This window comes from Girardinichthys multiradiatus, chromosome 17 (genome assembly GCF_021462225.1).
Source record: "Girardinichthys multiradiatus isolate DD_20200921_A chromosome 17, DD_fGirMul_XY1, whole genome shotgun sequence".
Classification (NCBI taxonomy): domain Eukaryota; kingdom Metazoa; phylum Chordata; class Actinopteri; order Cyprinodontiformes; family Goodeidae; genus Girardinichthys; species Girardinichthys multiradiatus.
This window is the reverse complement of record NC_061809.1, coordinates 2,377,223-2,405,102: the sequence shown is the minus strand read 5'-3', so window position 1 is coordinate 2,405,102 and position 27,880 is coordinate 2,377,223. Positions and strand designations below refer to the sequence as shown.

Here is a 27,880-nt window from a genome sequence, read left to right as displayed (position 1 = left end):
AATTGCACTCATCGCAGCTCTATATTCTGCCATCCTCAGCAGCATGATGGAGGAATATTTAATAGGATCAGTATGGAGCCGGTCTGAGCCGCCCTGATCTGCACCAGAGCCCGTTTGAGCGCAACGCAGCGCCGCCCTCCGCATCGCGGAAGCACCAGCAGCAGCTCCGCCGCTTTTACGCTCGAGCGGCTCAGCCACTATCAGGAAACTCAAACTCACATCCACCCGCTCCCACGGACACACGCATCTTTCCGCGGCAAGGTCACGGAGCCGGCAGACATCGCGGAACGTGTACACAGACGTGTACATTTCATCTGAAAGGTAACAATTGAAGTACAACATGTGTGTGTTGATGGCTGATGATGCGGGAGTTTAGCGGCGTTTTCGGTTTGTTTTAGTGCGCAGGTATGTGCTGATGGCAGAGCTACAGTAATTGCACACGGAGACCGGTCGCGTGTCCTTGTTGGATGCCTCATTTCATGATGCGTTCAGGTACCGGCGAAGAGAGGTGGACATTGCACCTGTTAAGTTCCATTCTGTTGAACCAAATGTGAATGTTTGCATTTTGAAGCCTCCGGTTTAGCGCATACAGCCTATGGGAAATAAGCCTGGCTTCATCCGGTCGCTGTCCTTACATCAGGAGCGTCATATAATTAAGCTGCAGCACTGCTTGCTGTAGTCAGAAAATGATTTTTATGTTTCTAAACTGGCTGTAGATACCCCATGGTGACAGGATTCGATGAGTATTTGTTTCCATGCAGCAGGTTGTCTACTGCTGCAGGATGTGGAACTTCTGGTCAGATATTAAACAGTAAAAATAGCTTAATTGTCACATTAACAAAGCCTGTTATTGACGTTTAGACTTAGGGCTGCAGGTGAGTTAATAAGGCAGATGTGAACCAAACAGCATTTGTTTTTAAATGTACCTCCTTCAAAATATGTGTAGACAGAGCATCATGACGTCAATCTTATAATGTTACTCAACAGCGGCCATTGTGGCCACAAGTCGTAAATATAGGATATTTAAGAAAGTAGAACGTTTACCTTGCATCTTTAGGATGAGATTTAGGCATACAATTAGACTACTGAAAGGTGAGGTGTCAATACTGATTATTTATTCAATTTAACACTCTTTAATATTTAGTGGGTGAGATATATTTGGCAGCAAGTGGACATTTTGTCCTCAAAGTTGATGTGTTAATTTCCACCAAAGGAACCTTTTTCAGGAACCTGTATAGTTTTCTGGGGTCATTGTTCCCCCTCCCCTGTTTGCACAGATCCTATTTCTGGGAAATAGGAAAAACTTGTAAAAAAAAAGCATGCTGGAGCAATAATTCAGTTAGCTCCACAACAACATATTCTGGGTCAGAGAATACATATTATTTACCTGTTGGGGTTCACATTTTCTTACATTATAACCACAAAACATTTCCTAGCTACACACTTTACAAAAAGTGCTTTCAGTACCAGGAAATGGAGCAAGAAAAATAATTTCAGTGAGTTTGACCAGGGTGGGTCAGAGCATTTCTAAAACTAGCTTTTCTAGGATGTGCACAGGTCTAGAATGATCAGTATCTTTGTTGTCCAGGGAAGGAACTAACCAACATAGACAAGGCTTGCAAGATGCACGAGAGGACCAAAGTCTGACCCAGTGTGATCCCGTCTAACATTGTTACTCAAACTGCTGAAGAAGCTAATGCTGGTTCTGATAGAAATGCACAGTGCAACACAGTTTGCTGTGTATGGGTCTGTATAGCCACAAACGAGTCAGGATGGCTGTGTTGACCCCGTTCCAACATCAGCACGGAAACATCAGAACTGGACCATGCAGCAATGGAAAATATGGCTGGTTCTGATTAATTGTTTTTTTTTACATCATGTGGATGTCTGAAGGTTCTATCGCTTACCTGAGGAATATATGGTACCAGGATACATTTTAGGTAGAAGGTGAACCAGCAAAGGCAGTGTAATGCTGGGGGCGATACTCCTCTGTGGAAGCCATGGGTCTTGCCATCCATGCGGATGTTACTTTGACAGGTACCACTAACCTAGGCAAGACCTTGTACACCTTTTTGTGGGAAAGTTATCCCCTGATGGATGTGGCCTCGTTCAGCCAGATAATACACATAATACACATCACAAAGCAAAATTGCTTCTGGGGGGCTTTGAGGAGCACAACAAGGGGTTTGCGGAGCTGTCTTAGCCTACTTATTCAACAGACCTCAATCCAGACAGCCATCTGTGAGATGTGCTGGACAAACAAGTCAGATCCACCTCCCATTTGTCATTGTTAACCATATGATCTGCTCTGTTGAATCTGCACACAAAGTCAAATGTAAAAACAACACAGTCTAGGTTTATTATGGGATGTGCTGGAAACCATGATGTCCAAATGCAGCCACTTCCTGTATCCAAGCTCAGAAGCCTTACAGCTCGTATTTACAACACAGCTATATGAATCTTCTATGCATCCAAATAAATCAGTTTTCCAAAATTTAACAATGCAGAAAGCTTCTTCATTGTTCAAAATATTTATGTCACTCGAATTAGACTTCTTTCCTGGGCAGTGCTCAGAAGACTTTATTTACAATACCAACTCTGATGATGGTGGTTAGGCGCAAGATACAACTGTCTTAGTTATTAGAATAGTGACATTTAATGACATCTAGCTGCAATACCACCAGAAAGTCTCTCAGAACACAATTACATATAGTTAACATTTTGTGCTTTCTTTTTTCACTTCTAGCTTTTTGCAAAGCATTTTGGACATTATTTTAGCAAAACCTCCATAATAAAGTTGCAGGTTGTTCAATATGCTGCTGCCAGACTTGTGGCAAAATCATCCCAGGTTCTCACTTTAAATCCTGCTGCTAATATAACTACATTGGCTTTCAGTTTATTTCAGAGTGCATTTTAAGATTCTTGTCCTGACTTGAAGAGCTCTTGATGGCTTGTCAACAGGTTATACCCAAGAACATTTGCATTAATAAATCCCCAGCAGGTCCCTGAGGTCCTGTGGTCAGGGCTAGCTGACAGTGCCCCATACAAAATAACAGGGAACAAAGCTTTTCCTTTAGTGGCCTCCAAACTCTGGAACTCTCTTCCATTGGACCTGAGATTGGTAGACTCTGGTTTCCTTTAAGAGCCAGTTGAAAACCTTTTAAATTCTGATTTTAATGAATCTGTCTTGTTTTAATGTATTGTTTTTTTTTTTTACGATTCTATTGTGAAGTACTCTGTGGTTTTTATATTGCGAAAGGTTCTCTATAAATACATTTTTTTACTAAGTAACTTACAACAGAGAGGTAAAAACACTGCAACCCTTTGACCTTCTCCATGTGGTCTGAGAGGTGTGGGAGTAAACAAGCCATGGATTGGCTGCTGAATGTAGGTGTTGGCAGCCCACATGGAAAAGCCCAGTGGGCTTTTTTTGATTCCAGGCTCATGTTTAGGAATTATCTCAAGGGCCTCAAAGTGAAAAGGTTGAATGGTTAGCAGAAAGGGTATTATTGCCTTAAAGTATTTTACAGAAAGACCACCTGACTGTTCAGTATGTTGGAAGCTCTCAGAAGGAGCTGCTGTCTCTGCACCCATTCTCCTATGCTTTTCAACCAAGATCAACTGTGTTTTATCTGATAATTAGCAATGAACCAATCATTGTGTTTACTGTAAATGATGTGTGTTTTAGTCCAACCTTTAGAGAGTCCATAATTATGTTAATCATGAACTCTTTGTCAAACAAAATGACTGCTATTATATTGAGGTAACCTTAGAGCTAATCTTGTGTTGCCATGACTTTAAGTCCCAGCATGAGATTTCAGTTAGAGAGGGTGGGGGTGTGATGGTCATGCTGGTACCTGCTGACTGTAGAGGTCAGGTTACCTCTTTGTGAAGCCTGTTTATAAGGATGGTGTTCAAATGGATTAAAGCAAATGATAAACTTTAGAGGAAGATATGAAATGTTAAAAGTCAGAATTTGTTGATTTCTTATTGGTTATATGAAGACATTTTTTGGCATTTTGCTGCAGAGAAGGTTCCTAGTTTTTCTCTAACAGTGTGCAAGCCTGTGGAACCACGGTGCTTACGTCCTTCTATGTGAAGCTCATTGTGATGACTCACAGCTGTTTTCTGTTAAGTCTTTCTGATGCTGTGGTAATAAAATCAGATATAATGGAATTTGTTTGATATGACATTTGCTCTGTCAGGAAAGTTTAAGAGATAGCTTACCTGGCATCCTTCGGACTGTTTCCAGTTAGTGTGTGTTGGACTGTTCATGAGGTTTTAGGATATATTAATGGTGATGTACAGTACATTACAAAAGCATTCATACTCCTTGTATCTGTTCAGTTTTTAGTTTAGTAACACAACCTTTAGTGTATCGTGTCTAACTTTACGTGACAGACCAACTCAAACGTGCGCATAATTGTGAGTAGGGAAAGGAAAATGAAACTTCTAAACATACAGGTCCTTCTCAAAATATTAGCATATTGTGATAAAGTTCATTATTTTCCATAATGTAATGATGAAAATTTAACATTCATATATTTTAGATTCATTGCACACTAACTGAAATATTTCAGGTCTTTTATTGTCTTAATACGGATGATTTTGGCATACAGCTCATGAAAACCCAAAATTCCTATCTCACAAAATTAGCATATCATTAAAAGGGTCTCTAAACGAGCTATGAACCTAATCATCTGAATCAACGAGTTAACTCTAAACACCTGCAAAAGATTCCTGAGGCCTTTAAAACTCCCAGCCTGGTTCATCACTCAAAACCCCAATCATGGGTAAGACTGCCAACCTGACTGCTGTCCAGAAGGCCACTATTGACACCCTCAAGCAAGAGGGTAAGACACAGAAAGACATTTCTGAACGAATAGGCTGTTCCCAGAGTGCTGTATCAAGGCACTTCAGTGGGAAGTCTGTGGGAAGGAAAAAGTGTGGCAGAAAACGCTGCACAACGAGAAGAGGTGACCGGACCCTGAGGAAGATTGTGGAGAAGGGCCGATTCCAGACCTTGGGGGACCTGCGGAAGCAGTGGACTGAGTCTGGAGTAGAAACATCCAGAGCCACCGTGCACAGGCGTGTGCAGGAAATGGGCTACAGGTGCCGCATTCCCCAGGTCAAGCCACTTTTGAACCAGAAACAGCGGAAGAAGCCCCTGACCTGGGCTACAGAGAAGCAGCACTGGACTGTTGCTCAGTGGTCCAAAGTACTTTTTTTGGATGAAAGCAAATTCTGCATGTCATTCGGAAATCAAGGTGCCAGAGTCTGGAGGAAGACTGGGGAGAAGGAAATGCCAAAATGCCAGAAGTCCAGTGTCAAGTACCCACAGTCAGTGATGGTCTGGGGTGCCGTGTCAGCTGCTGGTGTTGGTCCACTGTGTTTTATCAAGGGCAGGGTCAATGCAGCTAGCTATCAGGAGATTTTGGAGCACTTCATGCTTCCATCTGCTGAAAAGCTTTATGGAGATGAAGATTTTATTTTTCAGCACGACCTGGCACCTGCTCACAGTGCCAAAACCACTGATAAATGGTTTACTGACCATGGTATCACTGTGCTCAATTGGCCTGCTAACTCTCCTGACCTGAACCCCATAGAGAATCTGTGGGATATTGTGAAGAGAACGTTGAGAGACTCAAGACCCAACACTCTGGATGAGCTAAAGGCCGCTATCGAAGCATCCTGGGCCTCCATAAGACCTCAGCACTGCCACAGGCTGATTGCCTCCATGCCACGCCGCATTGAAGCAGTCATTTCTGCAAAAGGATTCCTGACCACGTATTGAGTGCATAACTGTACATGATTATTTGAAGGTTGACGTTTTTTGTATTAAAAACACTTTTCTTTTATTGGTCGGAGGAAATATGCTAATTTTGTGAGATAGAAATTTTGGGTTTTCATCAGCTGTATGCCAAAATCATCCGTATTAAGACAATAAAAGACCTGAAATATTTCAGTTAGTGTGCAATGAATCTAAAATATATGAATGTTAAATTTTCATCATTACATTATGGAAAATAATGAACTTCATCACAATATGCTAATATTTTGAGAAGGACCTGTATGTATTATGGCTGCAAATCTTTTGGGGGTCATCTGAGCTATCTTTTTGTCATCTCTGACCAACTTCCTTGCTGTGGAGAGTTTCCACTGAAGAGGAGCTATCCACAGCATGATGCTGCCACCACTGTGTTTCAATGTAGGGGTAGAGTGGTGCTCATTAACTTACCAGCACTCTATTTCTTATAAAAGAGACTTTTGAAGGCAATTTGATATAATTTAGGGATATTAGATTAGAGCGAGGGGGGTACAAATGGACTGCACACGTTTTCCAATTTTAATGTTTAAGAATTTTGAAAACTACGTATTTTGAATGCACTACCCTGGGTCCATCACATAAAGTTATAACAAACATTGTGACATTGGGGCTTGCACAACACTGTTGCCTTGCAGCAAGAAGGTCCTGGGTCCGATTCCCGTCTGGGGGTCTTTCTGCATGGAGTTTGCATGTTCTCCTTGTGCATGTGTGGGTTTTCTCCAGGTACTCCGGCTTCCTCCCATAGTCCAAAGACATGCCTGTTAGGTTAATTGATCTCTCTAAATTGCCCTTAAGTGTGTGAATGAGTGTGTGCATGGTTGTTTGTGTGTTGCCCTGTGATGTACTGGCGACCTGTCCAGGGTGTACTCCGCCTCCTGACCATAGACTGCTGGAGATAGGCACCAGTTTCCCCACGACCCACTATGGTATAGAAAATGACTGAAATGACTGACTAGTTGTAACATGACAAAAAGGGAAAAGTGGTCGGAATACTTTTGCATGGTACTGTATGGTGACACATGCTACTGAAATGGCCTGTTGTGTTCTATGTTGTTTTTCATTTACCCAGAAGCTACCAAAATGATAGGAAAGGTCAATCACAACATGAATGTCTGAAATCTGTTTTTTGTTAACCTCTCATGATAGATTTCACCAATAATCAAGCTTAGTTATTCCTCCTTTACTCAGATTTACCTAAAATATGACACCATGACCTTGATCTTGGCCCTTGTTTTACATTAAACTTTAAGGACCTCACTAGATGGACTTCAGTTCATACACACACTGATTCATAGCTTAATTTGAAAACTTGTGCAGGGATAAAAAACCGAATTACCGACGTGTGTAACTATGTTTATGTTTTTGACCCTCTGTGTGTTTTTCCTCTTTTCCTCTCTCCTCTCTGCAAATGAGAAGATTTTCTACTGGTCATCAAAATGTAAATACCTCTGGTTATTTGAATATTGAATAATGAATATAACAGTGCTGTGACTGGAGTCAGCATATAATCCATTGAATTGTTATTTCACTAATGTTAGCTGATCACGTTTCTTTTAGGGAATTATTGGATTTCTTTGCAAGGAGTAGATTTTGATCTCTTTGATCTCTGTGGTACTGGACCATCTATTTTGACCTGCTTCATCCTAATATTGGACATATAAAGAGCAGGAAGCAGCAAGGAAATCTAAGACAAAGTGGGGATAAATGCAAGCTTTGTGTTTCACCAAAACTAGGGGACAGCAAAGTACTTCAAACTTATGCTCAGCTTTTAGACTATTTGGCTCACAAACAGAAACTGCAGACAGGGTGTTAAAACTGAAGAAAGAGAAATTGCAAGGTTTTTCACTAAGGCCTGCTTCTTGCTATATTAAGACCTGATGGTTTTATTTGCATCACTAAATAAAAGTGGCAAATTTATTCACTGTGAAAGGTATTGTAATACGCTGTGCTGTTAGAAATAGCCTGATTTCTCCAGGCCATCCTACAACCATGCAGCTATATACAGAAAAAGTTTACTTTTTTCTTTGCTAGCAACAGCAAACAAAAAATGTGATGCCATTTACTTAGTTGTTGCTAGGGTTCAAACACAACATTCCAATCTATTTTTGGTGACCAACACTTTATCTTTCTTTGCTACACTTACAACTTTATGGAAGTTTGTACACAGACTTTTGTATTATGTTCCTTACATTTTGTTGACTGTCATTGAACCTATCCATCTAATTCTATTGTAAAAACATTGTATTTGTTGTAAACCAGTTTATTATCATGCTCCTTTTCATGCTCGTTTTCCAAATACAACCAAAATTCATATAGACTTAGGGCCTGACTGTTTCCTGTTCTCCATTTTTCTGGAATGATAGATGGAATTGTATTAATTTATTAACAGGGTGCTTGTATTACAAGATTTGAAATATATTAGAATATCAGGCAAGCCTTATTGAACTTTTAGAATCCTTTCCAGTGAATGTGGATCACATTTTCAGTTCAATTTGTGTCTGAGTTTAACTCAGCTGTTTTAATCCATTGCTTTGGAACTCTAGAAATCCATTAGAACCCATTAGAACCGTTCGGTGAAGGACACAACAGAGATGGCCTCCATTAACTTCAGCAATTGGAAGCAAAATTAGGAAGTGTTGACATAATAACCGAAGAGTGACTTTGCTTTGCTTGACTTCCTCTGTACTTAAATGGCTCATTATAAGTGAGCTCTGTAAACCCGGACTGTTCCTTTTTAAAACTCTTCCCGCTGCTCATTTATGGTCATTCCATTTGGAATTTCATATTCAAATCCATCATCTTAAGCTGCTTATGGAATACAAGAAAATGGCATACATTGATATTGCGTTCAATCCAAACCAGCATCTCCGCTGAGAGCTGCTGTCGATAATCTGATTAGCATGAATTAGATGCTCCGTGTGGAACTGTAGAAAAAAACTTTGATTAAAAGAGAAATACAGGGGATTGACACTTTGAATTACATTTCCATACACAAACTCAGTTAAGTCACAATCTTTTTCTTAGCTATGAAGACATGTACCCTGAAAAGCTATTTGAAGCTGTAAAAATCTCCAGTTACAGTTCATGAACTTTTATTGTATGTTAATTATCAGTTCTTGATTGCTCATAGGTGTGGGTGCGTGATTGTTTGTCTCATGTATTACTGTCGTGATTCTGTGATGGGTGGTTAGAACAAAGTATAGGAGCTAGAAACTAATAGACTTCAAAGAAGAGTAATACCGCTTTCACATCATTGGATATCTGCCTTTTCTTTTCAATGGCAAATCAATATAGGTGGCCTTAGAAAAAAAAAAAATGTTCTAGTTTCACCTTTCTATGAATCTGTTGCTGTATGCAACAGATCTGTATGCATTCCAAAAACTAGACCATGATGTAAGAAATAACCAATGATAAGGTCATAAGTGTCAGTATACTTTATATAAGAATATTTAGTAATTATATTGTAATTTATATGGATAATGTGCATATTTCTAATTTTTTGATTGATTTGTTTTAGTCAAAATCTCCCCTAATAATTCTAAAGAAAATTCCATTTCGCAAAGTCATCACTGGCACAAAAAGTGTGCGTGCAGGTAACAGCTTCCTGCTTCTCATTATAGTCTGACCTGGTTTGCTTGCGTCTTCCCTTTATTGCCACGTAACCAGATTAGAGCCGAGACAAGGAAGGAGAGTAGCCTCATTTCTGCAACATTATTGTCATGAGTCATTCACAATCACTCTAAGGACTGAAGAGTCCACCCCACTTGCAAAGGTTTCATGTTTTGAGTTATGCATGCTGCTTTTAAGTGTTTGTAGATCCTGTACCATAGTCCAGCTCATACGAGGTCAAAGACTGCATTCAACTCTTTTATTTAAGGATTTTAACGGCCAGAGATAGCAGCGATTGTTTAAAAAGTTCAGTTTGGACATTTTTAACCAGTTTTTTGGAACAAAAAAGTGGCTGGGCAATTAAACTTGTTGGAATTGTTTTCCTTTATGACTGAAAACACAGCAAGATATAAATAGTTTTTAAAGGTAAGTCAGTTAAGACAGTTCTGTTGTTTTTCTCCTTTGCCACAGATTTGTGTCTTTTCTATTTAACCTCTTAACCTGTAGAAATTAATTTAAATGATTAAAAAGCCAATGAACTGGCTAAAGGTACATAGTTTTGTCCTCATAATGCTCCACTTAACTACTTTGAATTTTCCCAATGAATTAAAATATCATCGTAATGGTAATTTATTTTAATAATTCAATTGAAATGTTGATGCTCATGTATAGATTGATTGGACAGTCAAATTCCAAGGCATTATTTTTGTTAATTTTAAAGATTATGGCTTACAGACAATAAAAACCCCAAATTCTGTTTCTCAGAAGATTAGAAGTTTATATTAAATTAATAAAAAAATATATTTTTAGTTCAGAAGTGTTACACAAGGGCAACACAATCATTTAGAAGACTGCTGACCTGACAGTTGTCCAGTTACTGATTTCACTACACAAGGAGGGTTAGGGTTTTTGAGGCGTAAGCCTCAAAAGTTAATTGCTTAACAAGCTGGCTTTTCACTGTGCTGCATCCAAGCATATTAATGGAAAATTAAGTCAAAGGAAAGAGTGGGGTAGAAAAAGGTGTGCAAGCAACAGGGATGCCCTCAGTCTTGAGGGGACTGAATTCCTCAGTAGATAAACAGGCTGATCTCAATGCACTGCTGAACTAATGCTGTAATTCATGCTCAAAGGTGCCCAGACCCCATATTGAGTGTGTATATTCCTTACTGATAAAGTTAGAAAGGCACAGAACATTTTACATTTTCTACGCAGTTTGAAATGCTTCTATGGATGTGCTGGATTGTTATGACTCATGTATATTGTCACTACAGACAGTTGATGCTGATGTGTGTGTGTGTGTTTTTGTGCTGGTAATTAAGACGTGTTTACTCTGAACACACTGTTTGACCTGATATTACGTTTCTGTCACCTGACCCCCTCACGTAGTAATGTTTCTGTTACCTCCCGAGGTTGGAGGTGTTGGCTCAAGGTGAACTGTGGGCGGGACTAGCATGGTCTCTTAGGTAATGTGAGTTGATCCAGGACATGGAGCTCGGGAATGTAGTTTTATTGCTGGAAGCTGTTGCACCTGAATGACGCTAAGGACAAAGTTTTCTTGTTTCTTGGATGTGTGTTCTGTAAATAAGGCCTAAGGCATTAATTGCTTGTCTATTCCTATACACACTCTTTTGACTCAATTATTTTAAAGGTGACCTATTATACTTTTAAACCTTTGGGATAGGTCTATGAATTATACAAAACATGTTAATTACATTTTTTACACAAAATCTTGGTCTTTTTGGAGCTAACTAGTAGTGAGATTTCACCTCCTCAGTTCCCCCTTTTCTGAGCTCCTTTCAGAATGAGCTGTTTTAGGGCTCTGTCACTTTTATGCAAATTAGCTGTATCTGGCCACACCGCCAACCAGCACTTCGTACGTGAAAACAAAACCACAACTCTCTTGCAGATTTGCCACGAACAGTAGGGACTGCATTTTCTTTCGGCAAATCCTGACGTGTGCTGATGTGAGTTCTCAATGTAGTCCATGGTGAAGTGATTCACGAAAACTAGTACCGTCTTCAATGTGACTGGAACATTGCCCTCAAAAATAAAATGAAGCCACGAATCTCTGTTATCTGACAGCGGGAGAATGTGCATGGACAGATGTGGATCTTTGCAACCAACAACAGAACATCTGCCTTTGAGGGTAGCCATTGTAAAGCCCGTATAAGGTAAAACCAGCTGGCGAGACGTGACCCTCTACTGAAAATCAAGTGGGTGGAGCTCCACTTCAGTTACTAGTCAGGGACGGGACTCAGGTAACGTTGCTAGGTGCCAGTGTAATTGTGATGTCATAATTACACAGCTTTTGAAAGCGTGTGTTTTCTAGGAAAAATAAAATATTCATTTATAGCCAAAAAACAGATTAATGTTGTTGTTTTTTTGCATTTGGACTGTTTGTAAAAGCATTGAAGACCCAAAGAAGACCCAAAGTATAAAAGTATAAAAACGATCAAGAAGTCAATTTTGCATAATGGGTCACCTTTAAAGATGTCGAGATTTTTAATTAAAATGCGGCAGACAACCTGAATTCCTTTGTCATGCTTTTGTTGCAGCTCAGCCTTTGGATTTCTGACACAGACATGTCTTCAATGTCCCAAAAGCATAAAGAGTTTGTGGCTGAGCCTATGGGTGAGAAACCTGTGATAGCTCTAGCAGGCATTGGAGAAGTCCTTGGCAAAAAACTGGAGGAGCATGAAAATGATCAAAAATCTCATTAATAGCTGAGTTAAACTCTCATTAATAAAATTGATCTGTCTCATGTCTACCAATAACCAATCTGAATGGTAAATCCCTTTACTTAATAAGGGAGCCATCTAATTCTATATTTTATGGAAAATAATTGATATAATATTTTATGAAATTATATTTATTTTGGGAATCACAGTATTGCACTTCCATTGTCACTGAAGATTAGATGTTAACCAGTCAGTTCTGAAATCAGTAATTAACCTATTAGTAATAACATATATATATATATATATATATATATATATATATATTATTAAGGTTAAGAAACATACTAAACTCAAAGGGGAATTTGGAAATAAATTTAATAGCTGAATAAAGATGTAATATTATGAAATGTTCTATCAGTGTTTTACTCTCTGAAACTAAAACTCAAAGATCGTTGCACACGTCATGGTTCTAAATACCCGGGCTCACATTTAAGCAAACTGTTGAAGAGGAAAAATCAAAATTCAAATGAAGAGAGTCCTTTGAGGCTTGAACAGTTCTGAATCTAGAAAACAATGTTAGATAAGGTCTTACTTGTTGGTTGGGTGCTTTGTGTCTCTTAATGAGCCGGACTTGGTCCCTGGACTTGTGGTTCGGATGATCCCTTTTTCTCAGCTTAGTTGACGGGTAATCTTGGGCACAACAGGTCGACCTACCATCACCTAAGTAAAGTTGACCCGCCCCTCTTCAAACCAAACAAAATTGATGTGCTATGTTTGTGCAAATTTTAGTTTGTGGCCTCCGCATACAGGTGTATGTATGCAAAAAGTTCGAGATTTAAAAATATTACAACAGCTACTCAAGTTTTCCACTCATTGGTTTTTACTTTCCCTCTTCTTGTCTGTCGCTACAGTGAAAACTCAGTGTTAAGGTGGTCCAGTGATGCCACCCCCCACCACAGGTGCTGCTGTGCCCCCACCGGACGGTGGGTGGGGGTGGGCTGTGGTGTTGGGATCTTTCATCTCCATCGGCTTCTCCTATGCCTTTCCCAAAGCCATCACGGTGTTCTTCAAAGACATCCAGATCATCTTTGATGCCTCCTATAGTCAGGTTGCGTGGATCTCCTCCATCATGCTTGCAGTCATGTATGCTGCAGGTGAGTAGATCTTAAAGTGAAAGCAAAACAAAATATAAGTTGTCTGTTGTCATCTTTTCTAGTGCATGGCTCATTGAAAATAGTCATACATTATATATTATACATTATCTTTCCTTTATGTTTAACATTTGGGAGACTCCGCCAGTTAGATCTTCAGGTCTGTGAAAAAGCATTTGCCCCCCCAACAGATTTCTTTTATGTTTGACCATATATATAAAATCTGTAATAATTAGAATCTGTTAAACCTAACAGTGTTTACTACTGATGTAAAGATGCATCCACCTCATGAGACCAGACAAGTAAAAAAAAAGAGAGCAGTATTGTTTATTCACTTATTTCTGTTTATTATATTTTGGAAAATAATCCTAAGTTTTTGATTTTCAAATCAGAAGCTGTATTTTTTTAAAAAAATCTCTTTTTAGTGTAGAATGATCTCATTGAGGTTTGATAAATGCATGTATTTTAGATTTTTAACTAAACATTATCAAATGCAGTCAAGACTCATTAAAAAATGTAAAATAGCTCTTAACTTCTGATAGAAAGCTAGAAGGTAGACTTTAGCTTTGTTGGTGGCTAGCGGCTTGCCAGTCCGGGTATTCTGACATCTGCGACTGCCATGACTTGGATTTGGAAGTTTCTGACCCATTATCTGTTACAGACCTACTATCTATGTATTGTCTGCTTGAAGCTGGTAGTTTTGCACAACATTTATTTTTTTAAAGAAAATATAGTTAAATATTAAAGGGATAAACTAAATCCCATTGTTAAAGAGTTGGGTAAGGCAACCAATCTGACAATGGTTGCCTGGACCTATTAGAAGCATTTGACTGGTCAGAATTGATCCTCAGCTGGTCATTGGCACCAGCCTTTTGCCCTGATCACCTGCTGCATTTACCATTTTGTTTTTAGGAGTCCAACCCTCACCCAGGCCCTGCCACGGCTGCCATCTGTTCACACTGTAATCCTCCCATCAGTGCTTGTGCTCCTGGCACCATCTGTGCTGGTCAGAAACTAGCATGATGAAGTTGTATGGTTGGACAGAGTAGAACAAAGAGACATTTAGTGAATCTTGATCTAGGGTCTAGAAAGTACCTGGACATTTCAACACAGACTACATTTGTGGTATTTCTTTTTTTTTATTTGCAAACCTAAATCTGTGGTGGACATGGTGGAGAAAGGTGTTAACTATCTACACTCTGAATCACTCTGAACCGTCTTATTGTTCATCATGGGTGGTATTCATTAGTTTAACCTCTGAACAGCCTGAAAGCTAGAAGCTGTGATATAGCTCGTTATTGGCTTCCCTCTAACAAACGGCTGTAGGGGTATAGGTGTGGATAAACGGTTAGATCCTAACTCTCACAGATCACCTTTTTTAGTTTTCCAAAGACTGAATGTCATTATCTTGTGTTAACTCTGTCAATATGTGCAGGTACTAAGTGAGTGGCTCTTGTTACTCCATCATTCATATTGATTGCACTCATCAGCTATTCATTAAACACCTGCTCTCTAGACCTGCCTATTATACCGATGATTCCATCACTCTTTGAATGTTTAACACCTTTCTAATTCCCCCCAGCTGCTTCTGTGTGCTGTTTACACAGCTCTGTCATTACTGGGAGGCTAGCGGTTAATGAGCCAACAGCAGCAGACACCCACAAGTAATAATGCAGTAATTTCAAATGGCTGAAAAGACCTTTCCCTTATTGCCACTGCCCGGTGGTAGCCTTGTCTACAACATACAAACCTAAGTATCAACTGGCCATGAAAAAACTGCCTTGATAGCTGCCTGATCACAATTCTTAATTTGCTTCCTTCTAGGTAAATATAAAATTAAAGAGGCCTCTGCATTAGCTTTCTTTTTAAAGAAAAAGAGCAAAAAATAGTTTTTTTGGTTGAAATTTTGTATGCTGGTTATTTCACCCCTTTGGTATTTTGTACAGTTGCTGTTTTAGTTGTTTCATATTCAACTGTTTTAGGTATGACAAGGTACCATCTACTACTGCGCAATTCGTACTGTCCATGCACCAATTTGTTCTCCCCACAGGGATGTGGGGCACAACATCACTCAGTGGTAGAGTGGGCGCACCATATGCAGAGGCTACAGTCCTTAACGCACTTGTCCCCGTTTAGATTCCCGGCCCCGGGCCATTGGCTGCATGTATTCCCCTTCTCTCTGCACTTGAGTACAAAACAGTTTTTTTTTTTAAATGTATGAAATACAGGTCCTTCTCAAAATATTAGCATATTGTGATAAAGTTAATTATTTTCCATAATGTAATGATGAAAATTTAACATTCATATATTTTAGATTCATTGCACACTAACTGAAATATTTCAGGTCCTTTATTGTCTTAATACAGATGATTTTGGCATACAGCTCATGAAAACCCAAAATTCCTATCTCACAAAATTAGCATATTTCATCCGACCAATAAAAGAAAAGTGTTTTTAATACAAAAAACGTCAACCTTCAAATAATCATGTACAGTTATGCACTCAATACTTGGTCGGGAATCCTTTGGCAGAAATGACTGCTTCAATGCGGCGTGGCATGGAGGCAATCAGCCTGTGGCACTGCTGAGGTCTTATGGAGGCCCAGGATGCTTCGATAGCGGCCTTTAGCTCATCCAGAGTGTTGGGTCTTGAGTCTCTCAACGTTCTCTTCACAATATCCCACAGATTCTCTATGGGGTTCAGGTCAGGAGAGTTGGCAGGCCAATTGAGCACAGTGATACCATGGTCAGTAAACCATTTACCAGTGGTTTTGGCACTGTGAGCAGGTGCCAGGTCGTGCTGAAAAATGAAATCTTCATCTCCATAAAGCTTTTCAGCAGATGGAAGCATGAAGTGCTCCAAAATCTCCTGATAGCTAGCTGCATTGACCCTGCCCTTGATAAAACACAGTGGACCAACACCAGCAGCTGACACGGCACCCCAGACCATCACTGACTGTGGGTACTTGACACTGGACTTCTGGCATTTTGGCATTTCCTTCTCCCCAGTCTTCCTCCAGACTCTGGCACCTTGATTTCCGAATGACATGCAGAATTTGCTTTCATCCAAAAAAAGTACTTTGGACCACTGAGCAACAGTCCAGTGCTGCTTCTCTGTAGCCCAGGTCAGGCGCTTCTGCCGCTGTTTCTGGTTCAAAAGTGGCTTGACCTGGGGAATGCGGCACCTGTAGCCCATTTCCTGCACACGCCTGTGCACGGTGGCTCTGGATGTTTCTACTCCAGACTCAGTCCACTGCTTCCGCAGGTCCCCCAAGGTCTGGAATCGGCCCTTCTCCACAATCTTCCTCAGGGTCGGTCACCTCTTCTCGTTGTGCAGCGTTTTCTGCCACACTTTTTCCTTCCCACAGACTTCCCACTGAGGTGCCTTGATACAGCACTCTGGGAACAGCCTATTTGTTCAGAAATTTCTTTCTGTGTCTTACCCTCTTGCTTGAGGGTGTCAATAGTGGCCTTCTGGACAGCAGTCAGGTCGGCAGTCTTACCCATGATTGGGGTTTTGAGTGATGAACCAGGCTGGGAGTTTTAAAGGCCTCAGGAATCTTTTACAGGTGTTTAGAGTTAACTCGTTGATTCAGATGATTAGGTTCATAGCTCGTTTAGAGACCCTTTTAATGATATGCTAATTTTGTGAGATAGGAATTTTGGGTTTTCATGAGCTGTATGCCAAAATCATCCGTATTAAGACAATAAAAGACCTGAAATATTTCAGTTAGTGTGCAATGAATCTAAAATATATGAATGTTAAATTTTCATCATTACATTATGGAAAATAATGAACTTTATCACAATATGCTAATATTTTGAGAAGGACCTGTAGAAGTGGGGGGGAATTGAATAGTAACTGATGGTACTAAGTGAGGGTAAAAATAGTTGGAAGTGCATATGTAGCTACAGTTAGGAAGTTTGCATATCTGATGACATAACTGGTAGATGTAATCCCAGTGTTCTGGGCTGTCGATCCAATTCTTGATATCTAAAATGGCAAGAGTCTTCAGTAATGGCTTCTTTTACTTCTTGTGTCACACCAGCCACGTGGTATGCCTTTTTTGTTATGTGCAAACCTGTTAGTCATGTTCTAAACACTCAGCAATGTATGCTGAATGACAACCTCATCCCTTTCCAGGATTTGTCTCTCAGTTTGCCAGCTGGCTATGCAAATGATCTGGCAAACAGAGTGACCTCCAAGACAACAGTTCAGTGGAATGAGGTGTGGTAACAGGTTATAAAACTTGCAGTTGGAAACTTCTGTAGGAAACGTGCAGCTATTTGGCATAGTTAAAAACAATTAAACGCTGTGGCATGGTTTAACCCCAAAGTGAATGATCCATAGCAGTGATCTGTTTAAGCTCCATATTGTGTTGGAACACATACTGTGTTGCATTCACTTTCAGTCCCAAAATTTTTTTAAATAGTGTATTTAAAACAAGTGGCTGCTGAAAACCAACCTATCTAACTAAATATGGGTTTTAAACATTTTTCTTTATGGGATTTTTACTAGCCCCAAAATATGTTTCATTTCATGATCTTCCAACTCCTTTTGACAGAAAACGAAATTTTAAATTTACACTTACATGCCTCCAATTTATTAGGTACACCTGTTCAGTTCCTTGGGGACACATAAATAGCAAATCAGCCAATCGCATCGCAGCAACTTAATACATTCAGGCACCTAGATGTGGTAAAGATGGCTCAATGAGGTTCAAAGTAAGCATCGGAATGGGGAAGAAGGGGATTTAACTGCTTACTGCCAGAATTTATTTACAAATATATATAATTATATAATTGCACGTTATTGCTGTCAGATTATAAAGTAGGGGTTGCTCATTTGAATATACCACATACAATACATATAAATGTAGGCCATTAGTATGCAAATTAGCAAAATTAGGAAGAAATGGGCCTAAATTAGATGGCAGCATAGTGCTTCCAATATGGTCTTTGGTATATTTTGAATATCCATTAAGTGGCATTAGTGGTATACTTCGACCACCTTGGCTGTGGGGGTTGGTGGCAGACTTGAAACAATTGTCCACGAGGGGATTTAGGTGAATTTAAATATAGCAGGCCTTTTTGTGCTAGATTGGCTGCTCTGCACTTTTTAGACATTTCTGATTTACTGGGGTTTTCATACACAACCATCTCTCAACATCCACTGAGCAACAGTTGTTGAAATGAATATGCCATGTTGATGTCAGAGATCAGCGAAAAATGACTGAGAGAAAGGCAATGGTATCTCAAATAACCACTTGTTACAATCAAGGTATGCAAAATATCAACTCTAGGCACACAACACCATTGAAAATTGAAGCAGATAGGCTACATGAGCAGAAGGCCACACAGGGAGCCATTCTTCTTTGCTAAGAATTGGAAACTGAGGCTCCAGTTGTACAGGCTCACCTACATTTAAAAGTAACACATTGGAAAAAGGTTGGCTGGCTCGATGAATCTCAGCAGCTGCAACATTTAGATGGTAGGGTCAGAATTTGGTTTGCACAACATGAAAGCATGGGTCCATCCTGACATGTATCAATGGTTCAGGTGGATGTAATAATGCAGAGACTGTACCATTACCTCAAATAATCATTAAAATGTGGATATCACATTGAAACACAGGGCTTAATAAACTTCTGGGTCTACGGGGTTTGGACTTTAAAGGGTTTCTGTTCATTACTAATAATATAAAATATATATATAATATATATATATATATCTTTACAGATATATAAAATATCTATAAAGCTAGTCTACACTAAGACAAACAGGCCTGAAGTTTCTCCCTTTTCAAATGGAAGTGCTTGCAGTTAGTTCTGGGTTTTGTCCACTGTGTAATAAGGTCTCCCTCTCTTTGCAAAAAGCTTGTCGTCTCTTAGCCAGAAACAACGTGATCAGCCGGGTCCTCATCGTGGCCAATTTCAGGTCTCACTGTGCAGGCCACCCTCCTGAGAATACTGATCACTGCTGCGGATGGTAATGAGGGTAGTTTTCCTCAAGGTCGGGAAAAGATTCATGAAGAGCAAGTTAATTGATGACTCCACGTCGTCTGTGGTTTTTACAATGCACTGGTGGAAATATGATGCATCCTCCGGAGGATAATAAGAATATTAGGGTTAAGAAAGAGCAAAAAAAAAGGTTTTTTGCTCCCTGTTTAACTCACTCTGCATACACTCAAAGGTTTAGGAGACACAGGTATTATAACCTGCATATACTTTATTATTATAAGTTATTCAAGGAAGCTGTTATTTGTCTCCCTCTTTGTAACAATTTTTGGAAACTTGTCAATATTTAGATTTTGACAGTGAGTGGGAAGACTAAGTCAGTCAATTAAGCTTATCTACTTTAGAAATAGGTTGGAAATGCTTAATGTCCTGATTACAGGCATACAAAGCCTTTCACACGGTTAAATTGTTTTCACATTTTATAACAAGCACAAATTTTATTTGATTTTGGAGAGATTTTATGTACATACAGACTATCACGACGAAGTTCAAAATTGTGAAGTGGAATGAAATGGTAGCAATACTTTTCAGAATTTTTACCAAATGAATATCTGGGAAGTGTTCTATGCAGAACACGCCCAAGCTCAGTCGGATTGGGTCACAGAGTGTCTGTTAATGTCAACTTTCAAGTGCGGCGGCAGATTTCCAAACGAATTTAGGTTTGGACTTTGACTGGGCAATTCTAATCCATGATTTCTAAACCAGTGATTCCCAACCTGGGGTACAGAGGAGGGCTCAGAGGCTGTCAAAATGTTGCAAACCTATTAAAACAATCAAAATGGACAATTAATAATTACTGCTGTCTTTGCCAATTGTGTCAGTTTAGGTGGACGGCAATTTCTTGGTAGTTTTGGAGCCACAATACACTTTTCATGTTCATATGATGGATTGAACAGAGCTCTGTGAAATGTTTGAAGCTTGTTTTAATACCTAAACCTGTTTTAAACGTCTCCACAACTTTCTCCTTAACCTGCCTGCTGTGTTCCTTGGTCTTCATGATGTGAAACGTTTAGGGCATTGAATACTTTTGCAAGTAACTGCATAGTTTTTGGAACTGCTCCTGTTCTGTATCAAATGTAGGGGTAATTCTGCAGAGAAAAATAAAGGAATTGGTATGATTTGTTCTTTCTTTAGTTTCTGTTTTGTAAAGAAGCTGCACATGGGCGCCCACCTCTGATGGGTTGATGCTCTTATTGGGCCGTTAATAGGTTCTTTATTTTCTGTGTTTACGGAGAAGCTACACATGGACGCCCATCACTGAAAGGATCACAGGATGATGCTGTGAAAGAGTCGTCGGTAGCAGATGTTGGACCACTGAGAGATGGCTGTGAATTTGCGAAACTTTAAAAAGGGCTTAATTTTACTTGTGTAATGACACAAAACAAATCAGAATAAAATTAGATGTTGAATTTTAATCATTAAAGCACTAGGATTGACATACCTAGTTACAGTATGTAATTTTGCCCCTTAGTGGCCAAATATGCTCCAATAGGGGAGAATCTTAATACAGGACAGCTATTTTTCACCCACACCACAAATCTGTCAAGAAGTAAGCCACAGGAATTAATTTTTTTTTTCCAGTTTGACCAAAGACATGTAGGGGACACAGCAAACCTTTGGAAGAAGTGTTTGGCCTTCATGCAAAACACTATATATGGCTGAAGACGAGCACTGCACATCACGCAAAAGACAACATCCGCAGCTTTAAATGTGGTAGTGGCAGCATCATGCTGTGGGGATTTGTAAGGAAGGAATATGAAGCTAGTCAGAGTTGTTTGGAAGATACAAGCCAGTCTTAAAGAAATCCTGATAGAGGCTGCAAAAGATTTGAGACTTGGGTGGACGTTCACCTTCCAGCAAGACAGCAACCCTAAACATATAACGAGAGCTACAATGAAATGGTTTTAATCAAATCATATTAATGTGTTAGAATGTCCTAGTAAAAGTCTATCCCTAAATCTGTACCTGACAATCTGTAACGGTACTTAAAATTGATGATCAGAGATGCTCTCCATCCAATATGACAGAGCTTCAGTGTTTTCTTTATTAAGGAGAATGGCCAAAACTCTGACTCTAGATGTTCAAAGCTGATGGGACAATACATTCCCTTATAGGCTTGCTGCTGTAAGTGGAGCGCAGAGTGCTTCTAAACAGTAAAAGACTAAGGGGTGCTGAATACAAATCCACATTAAACTTTTCAGATGTTTGGAAATCCTGTATCATTTTCCTTCTATTTCACAAATAAGCACTACCTTGTCAAATCTCAGTATGTTAAAGTTTTTGGTTGTACTGTGAGAAAACCTTAAAGTCCCAGGCATGTCAGGCTCTAAATAGCTATTTTTTACATACAAATTATGTGTCCCAAATGCAAGTCTTATTTTTTTTATTAAATTACACTGCCATTTAGCTTAAACTAACCTGATATGTACTGGAAGAAATATTCTACTGAAGAATAAAGTGGCCCAATTCCTGCTTGTTGTTTCTGGTCTTCAGCACAGTCCAGATTAAATAGATTAAATCCTGCATTCAATTTATTACTGTAGACATTAAATATGCAAAATTTGTTTTCTGTCTATTCGCTGCAGGTCCCATCAGCAGCATACTGGTCAACACATATGGCTGCAGACCCATTGTCATGATGGGGGGCTGCTTGTGTGCCCTTGGCATGATCTCAGCATCCTTCTGCACCAACGTGATGCAGCTTTACATCTGCATCGGAGTCATCGGAGGTAAGTCTATCCAATTCAGGAAGTACGTTGAGATGTTGGGATTAGTCTACTATGTTTGCATTGTATAATTTGTTCATTCATTGTACATGTATTTAATTTTTAGATTAAATGTTTCGTCATCCAACTTTGTATCACTGTACTAGACTGTTTTTTTTTTAGGTTCCTTTAACAAAGCTGAAAATATTCATGGACATAATATTAAGACAGTAAAACAACATGGAGTTTGAGCTAGTGTTATGACATCACTTTTTTGTTTCCAACGCCACAGGTCTTGGACTGGCCTTCAACCTGCAGCCAGCATTGACGATGATAGGCAAATATTTCTTTAAGAAGCGCCCCATTGCTAATGGGTTAGCGATGGCAGGCAGCCCAGTCTTCCTCAGCACTCTGGCACCTCTCAACCAATACCTCTTTAATCAGTTTGGATGGAGAGGCAGCTTCCTGATCCTGGGTGGGCTGCTGCTGAACTGCTGTGTGGCTGGTTCCCTCATGAGGCCGCTTGGACCACAACCCAGCAAGGCCAAGAAGGATGAAGCGCTAGCTGCCATCACCACTACAACTGAAAAGCGAAGCCTCTGGCAGATAGTCAACAAGTACTTGGACCTAACACTGTTCAAACATCGTGGCTTCCTTATTTACCTATCAGGCAATGTCATAATGTTCCTGGGTTTCTTTGCACCCATTGTCTTCCTCGCCGCCTATGCCAAAGACATGGGTGTGGATGAATATTCCGCTGCCTTCCTGCTCTCAATCTTGGCTTTTGTTGATATGTTTGCCAGGCCCTCCATGGGTCTTCTGGCAAACTCTCGCTGGGTCCGCCCCAAGATCCAGTACTTTTTCAGCTTTGCTGTCCTGTACAATGGAGTGTGCCATATACTTTGTCCACTAGTGGAAAGCTACACTGGCTTGGTAGTGTATTCAGTATTCTTTGGCTTTGCTTTTGGCATGGTGAGCTCAGTATTGTTTGAGACATTGATGGACCTGGTTGGAGCTCCAAGGTTCTCCAGTGCTGTGGGCCTCACTACAATTGTAGAGTGCTGCCCTGTCCTCATTGGTCCACCATTAGCAGGTATTGTTTTCTGTTTTTGAAAACTTTTTTCTTGTTTAAAGTGTATTATTAACATGATGACCTGACTTGCATAATGTTTAGCTACTTCCCCATCTTGTCTTTCAGGGAAACTGGTAGACATCACTAAAAATTACAAGTACATGTACTTCTGCTGTGGTGGTGTTGTCATCCTGGCGGGTATTTGGCTTTTTATTGGAAACTTCATTAACTACAGACTCTTGGAACGTGAGCGCAAGCAGGCAGAGATGTACAAACGGACTGAGACCGAAGATCCTGATCGAGTTCAGGATGAGAAGGAGGCTGATGGTGTAGGTCAAGCCTTTGAGGAACTGATCAACGAAAACCAAAAAGACGGAGAGCCCATGCAGAGAGAGACCAACATTTAAAATGTTCTGCACTGCCAACAGTTCACCTTTCACCCCAGCTGCAGCCGTTCAACACCATCAAGTATTCATCAAACTGGGCTCCAAGCTAAGAGGCGCCTCTCACTGTTCAACCACACTCTGGTTCAGGCGCTCCTCGGTACTACTCCTAAATAACTGCCAAAGCAACTGTTGCGTTGTAGGAAAGGTGAGGTATAGTATCTGTTTGTTGGAGAGTATTAGCTGTAACTACAACTGAAATATTAACAAGAACGGTCCACGTGAAAAGCTAATAGTCTAAAACGTCCCTGCCACAATCATTTTAAATAAGCAGGATCTCTTGGGGACACTGTAGGCATGCTGCTGCTTTTATGTACCTAAAAAGGTACCTCTACTTGATTGTTTTTTTTATTCACATAAACAAATATGTCTGTTTCAGTGTGCAGCGATATAGAAAATATCTCCGTCTTATTAAATTGAGCAGCTTACTATAAAAACGTATTTTGAGAATGTTTGGGAGTCAGAGATCATATCCAAGTTTGCACTCCAACTGAGTGAATATATTTGAATTCACTTTGAATCATTTTGAAAAAAAAACCAAAAAACAACATAATCTGCTGTTGGATTTCAGACTTAATTTTACTTCATATTCCAACTTCCAAAGATCCAAAGCTACATATGTTAATCGGTCATTCAGGTTTCATCTGGTTTTCAATATGAAGAAAATACGAGTACGATACTTTCTACTGTTTGAACACACATCAGAAAATGTTATCCAAATGTTCTAATTGAGTAAATCAAGCAGAGGCCTGGTTATGGAAAATTACTGAGTCTCTGTATGTTCTGAAACCATTTTTTTCACTGAAAGACCTCTGATGTACCTCTGAGTGTTTCAGTGATGAGTTCTTGATCAATGTATGTCTTTTTTTTTCACTATACGTTATTGCTCAGCCTAACATCACACATCACTTGATGAAACTGGTGGCACACAGTTGCCTTGTCCATGAAGATGTCAAACACCTCTGCACTCAAAGCAACCTTCTACAGAACAAGGGATGTTGAAAATACACAATGAAGAACTAATTTACTGTAGTTTGTTGCATCACTGCTACAAGAATTTGCTATTCCCATCTTTGTGTTTGCACCATGACTAACTTAGGCCCTTTCCACATGACAGAGATAGGGACTTGTATTTTTAACTTAGACTTTAGTCTTGAAAACAAAGACTTGACTTGAATTATGCACTCTGAACACTTGAGCCTTGACTTAAACTCGAGGTCTGGGACTCGGGTCTCATGACAAACCTTACTCTAATGCATCATGCGTGAAAATAAGTTATGGTGACACTACGCAAAGATGATTTGAAGGAACGATAATATTGTAGCAACAAAACGTCGTTTTAGGTTTTCTAAACCTTTCTTGTTACGGTCGCCATTAAATGCTAAATGTGTGAAAAACATAGAGGAAGAAATGGTCAGAGATAAAAGTAGCTGCAGCAGCCTTTTCTTTTTTGATGTTGTAAATGTGGACAGTATTGTGGACAGTATTGTCACCTACTGGCCTGGCATGGATATTTCAGAATTTGTTAAAACTAGTGGTCTAGATAAAGTTTTGTTTCACAATATTTTGCAAGTGGAATTACCAATAGTAATGAAAACTAACAGAATAAAGCTTAATCTGACTGGGTTCCTGGATTATTATAGTCAAGCTTTGTTAAAAGAGTTAGGAAGCTCTTTTTATTATGCCCAACTTCTATAAATACAGAACAGATGTGGTCACAGCTGGTGATGCTGGTATCCATATATATTGCTGCCCGCCTGAGCACCGTAAAGCTGTGTTGTAAGAACCTGTGCAAACTTTTGATCAAATCATAAAAAATGCTGCATTAAATGTCTTGGGTACAATAGTCCCACAATCATATCAGGTATGCTGTACTAAATGTCAAATTACCACACTTGACCCCTGACATTGTTCTAAAACTTAATTTAATTACTGTTGAATGTAATTTCCTCTGTGGGCCTTAATAAGGTATTAATGACCAAACCCATCTACAGAGCCCATGAACAATACACTCTCTCAGATATTAATATACAGGGAAATGTGTATCTAGTCGCAGTCCAGTTTGTGATACATCGCCTTAAATCTAAATGCAGTGTAATGATTGCAGGGTAGTTATACAGTTAATACTTGATAGAACAATATAAAAAGGATAAAGTCTGTTAAACGTGAGACTTTTTCTGCTGTGATAAAGTAAAAATTCACATAAAATAATCTGTTCCATTTGTCTCCTCACATATCTGCATTAGAATGTGAAATCTTTAAGTGATTGTTTTCTGTGTCTTGTTGTTTCCATCAATCAACTAACTAACCATATCCATTCCAGGATGTTAAATATACGAAGGATTATTCTACTAACTAGAAATGCTAATCCATCCACATATACTGTATGGTGTGCGCTCAAATATACAGCATGTTTTACCTTTCTTTTCAAAAAATTGTCAAAGTGCCCATTTCAATATGGGTCACTGCCTAGGGTGTCCTCCTGTAAAGGGGGGCACAAGCACGTGGGAAAAGAAAGTCACTGGCAGTTTAACCCACACATTTTCTATTGCTTAGCTGCATGTTCAGTCATGGGGTAATAGACACCCTCTTGTGTTGTGCACAGTGTAAGCATTGTGAGTATGACAATAAACCACAGGTGGCAAGTAATTATATATTTATCTCTGATTCATAGCTTTTAATTTGGCACAAACCTAAAAGTGTGTTTCTGTGTTTTTAAGGAAGCTGGACAGCATTTGATCCTCTCTAACCCAAAGTCTAAAATACTTAAAATCAATAAATCTGAAGGTCATTATATTCATTTGAAAAATTACAACAAAATGTTTACTCTATATATAGAAAATGTTGTGAATTTTTGGACGGTGGGGTGGCTAATGGGTTGTATTCGGATCCGCCTGGGGCACTATTCATGCAAGAATGACCAAAAATATCACATTCAGAATAAAAAGCCAAACACATTTTAATTTCAAATTGAGTTTACGAAAGAGATTATGAACAAACGGGGGAAAAAACGCCATTGTCTTTGTCTTTCCCTTGCTTTCAGCAGTAACAGGTGTACCGCGAATCATGAAAAAACATGTCCATCTGTGTTGCACACTTTGAACCACATTCTGTCTTTGCGCAAGAGTCGAGATAACGCTCAGATTAATCTGAACTGACCTGATCAGATTAATCAGCCACTGCTGTATAGGGAAGTGATGGCTATTGGTTTAAGAACAACTGCAGTCCTATTTATTGTTTGAGCCACTATGTTGACTGAGTATGACTTGGTCTTATTTATACAAAGTTATATAAAAAAATACAATATTGTTGAAATGTGTATTTATTCTACGAATTAAATTGAAAAAGTGAAACTTATACGTGGATCTATAGTATGCAGACAGATGTATTTCAAGTGTCTTTTGTTAATTTTAGTTGTTACAGTGTGCAGTTACTGAAAACTGAAAATTCAGTTTCTCAGAAAATCAGAATATTACTTAAGGCCAATCTAAGGTTGAGTGGAATGAAAAAGCCTGGTAGAAAAACTTGCTAAGAGGGTGACGAGACATTAGATGTTAAAATGTAGATGAGCACTATTAAAGCTACCTGGCTTTTCTTTGACACCCCAGCAGTGCCTCCAGTTGATCACCTCCATGCACAATGCCGGCACAATGATAGTAGCAGTAGTAATTCATCATAAAGGAGCTGCAGCCAAGTACTGAACAACAGTCTCATCTTTTTTGACTTAGCCCAGGTGATACGCTTCTGAAATTGTCCAGTTCAGGAATGGCTTAACACATGGAATGTGACAGTTGTTGTCCATATCCACAATATGTCTGTGTGTTGTGGCTCCTAAAGCAATACGGCCACACAATCCAGAACTTGTGAATTTCAATCAAACTCCTGAATGGGCTTTGCTTCACAGCTTCTCAAGATTGTTGAATACTTTTTTCTACCTCTCTTTTTTCCTTCAACTCAACTTTCTGTTTCTTGGTTACCACATGAACAGCCAGCAATGACTTTTTGTGACCTAAAATCTGCACTTATGAATCAGTCTGTTTAAATGAATCTATAGAATAAAGTTTCAGCTTTTGATTTGAATTATTTAATTATGTACATTTTTCAGTTAAATTCCAACCTTTAAAAAATATTACTCTTTTTTTTTTTTTAACTCAGTGTCCATTAAGATTGTCAATGAATAAAACTCCGTCTGTGCAGGTCACTCTCTACCAGATAACACTGCCCCCTGCTGGTGTCAGACCATTTAAACTTGATTTGAAATAACATTTTTGTACATTCCAGAGATTTTTGTTCCATGATATAAACTGGATTGTAATCCATTATTGTAACAATTTAACATGTTATCCATTAAAACAGAACAAAGAGGAATACCAATGAAA

General features: G+C 39.3%; 1 protein-coding gene across 2 annotated transcripts; it reads left to right on the top strand.

The window, feature by feature from the left end:
* zgc:165507 (uncharacterized protein LOC561188 homolog) lies at nt 1-27,880 on the top strand. Of its 2 annotated transcripts, XM_047390469.1 has the most exons (6): nt 268-321; nt 7,244-7,265; nt 13,026-13,268; nt 21,867-22,010; nt 22,279-23,079; nt 23,185-27,880. In XM_047390469.1, exons 3-6 carry the CDS (start codon nt 13,055-13,057, stop codon nt 23,463-23,465), a joined length of 1,440 nt encoding a protein of 479 aa, XP_047246425.1. In that variant the 5' UTR covers nt 268-321; nt 7,244-7,265; nt 13,026-13,054; the 3' UTR covers nt 23,466-27,880. The 2 variants fall into 2 exon arrangements, with proteins under 2 accessions (XP_047246424.1, XP_047246425.1); XM_047390468.1 differs by lacking the exon at nt 7,244-7,265 and having other exon boundaries at nt 1-321.

Excerpts from the sequence above, each read along its gene's own strand:
- zgc:165507 (XM_047390468.1), top strand. The coding sequence starts at position 13,055 with ATGCCACCCCCCACCACAGGTGCTGCTGTGCCCCCACCGGACGGTGGG. Across the intron at positions 13,269-21,866 it reads TGCAGTCATGTATGCTGCAG|GTCCCATCAGCAGCATACTG; the intron begins GTGAGTAGATCT and ends TATTCGCTGCAG. Across the intron at positions 22,011-22,278 it reads CTGCATCGGAGTCATCGGAG|GTCTTGGACTGGCCTTCAAC; the intron begins GTAAGTCTATCC and ends CCAACGCCACAG.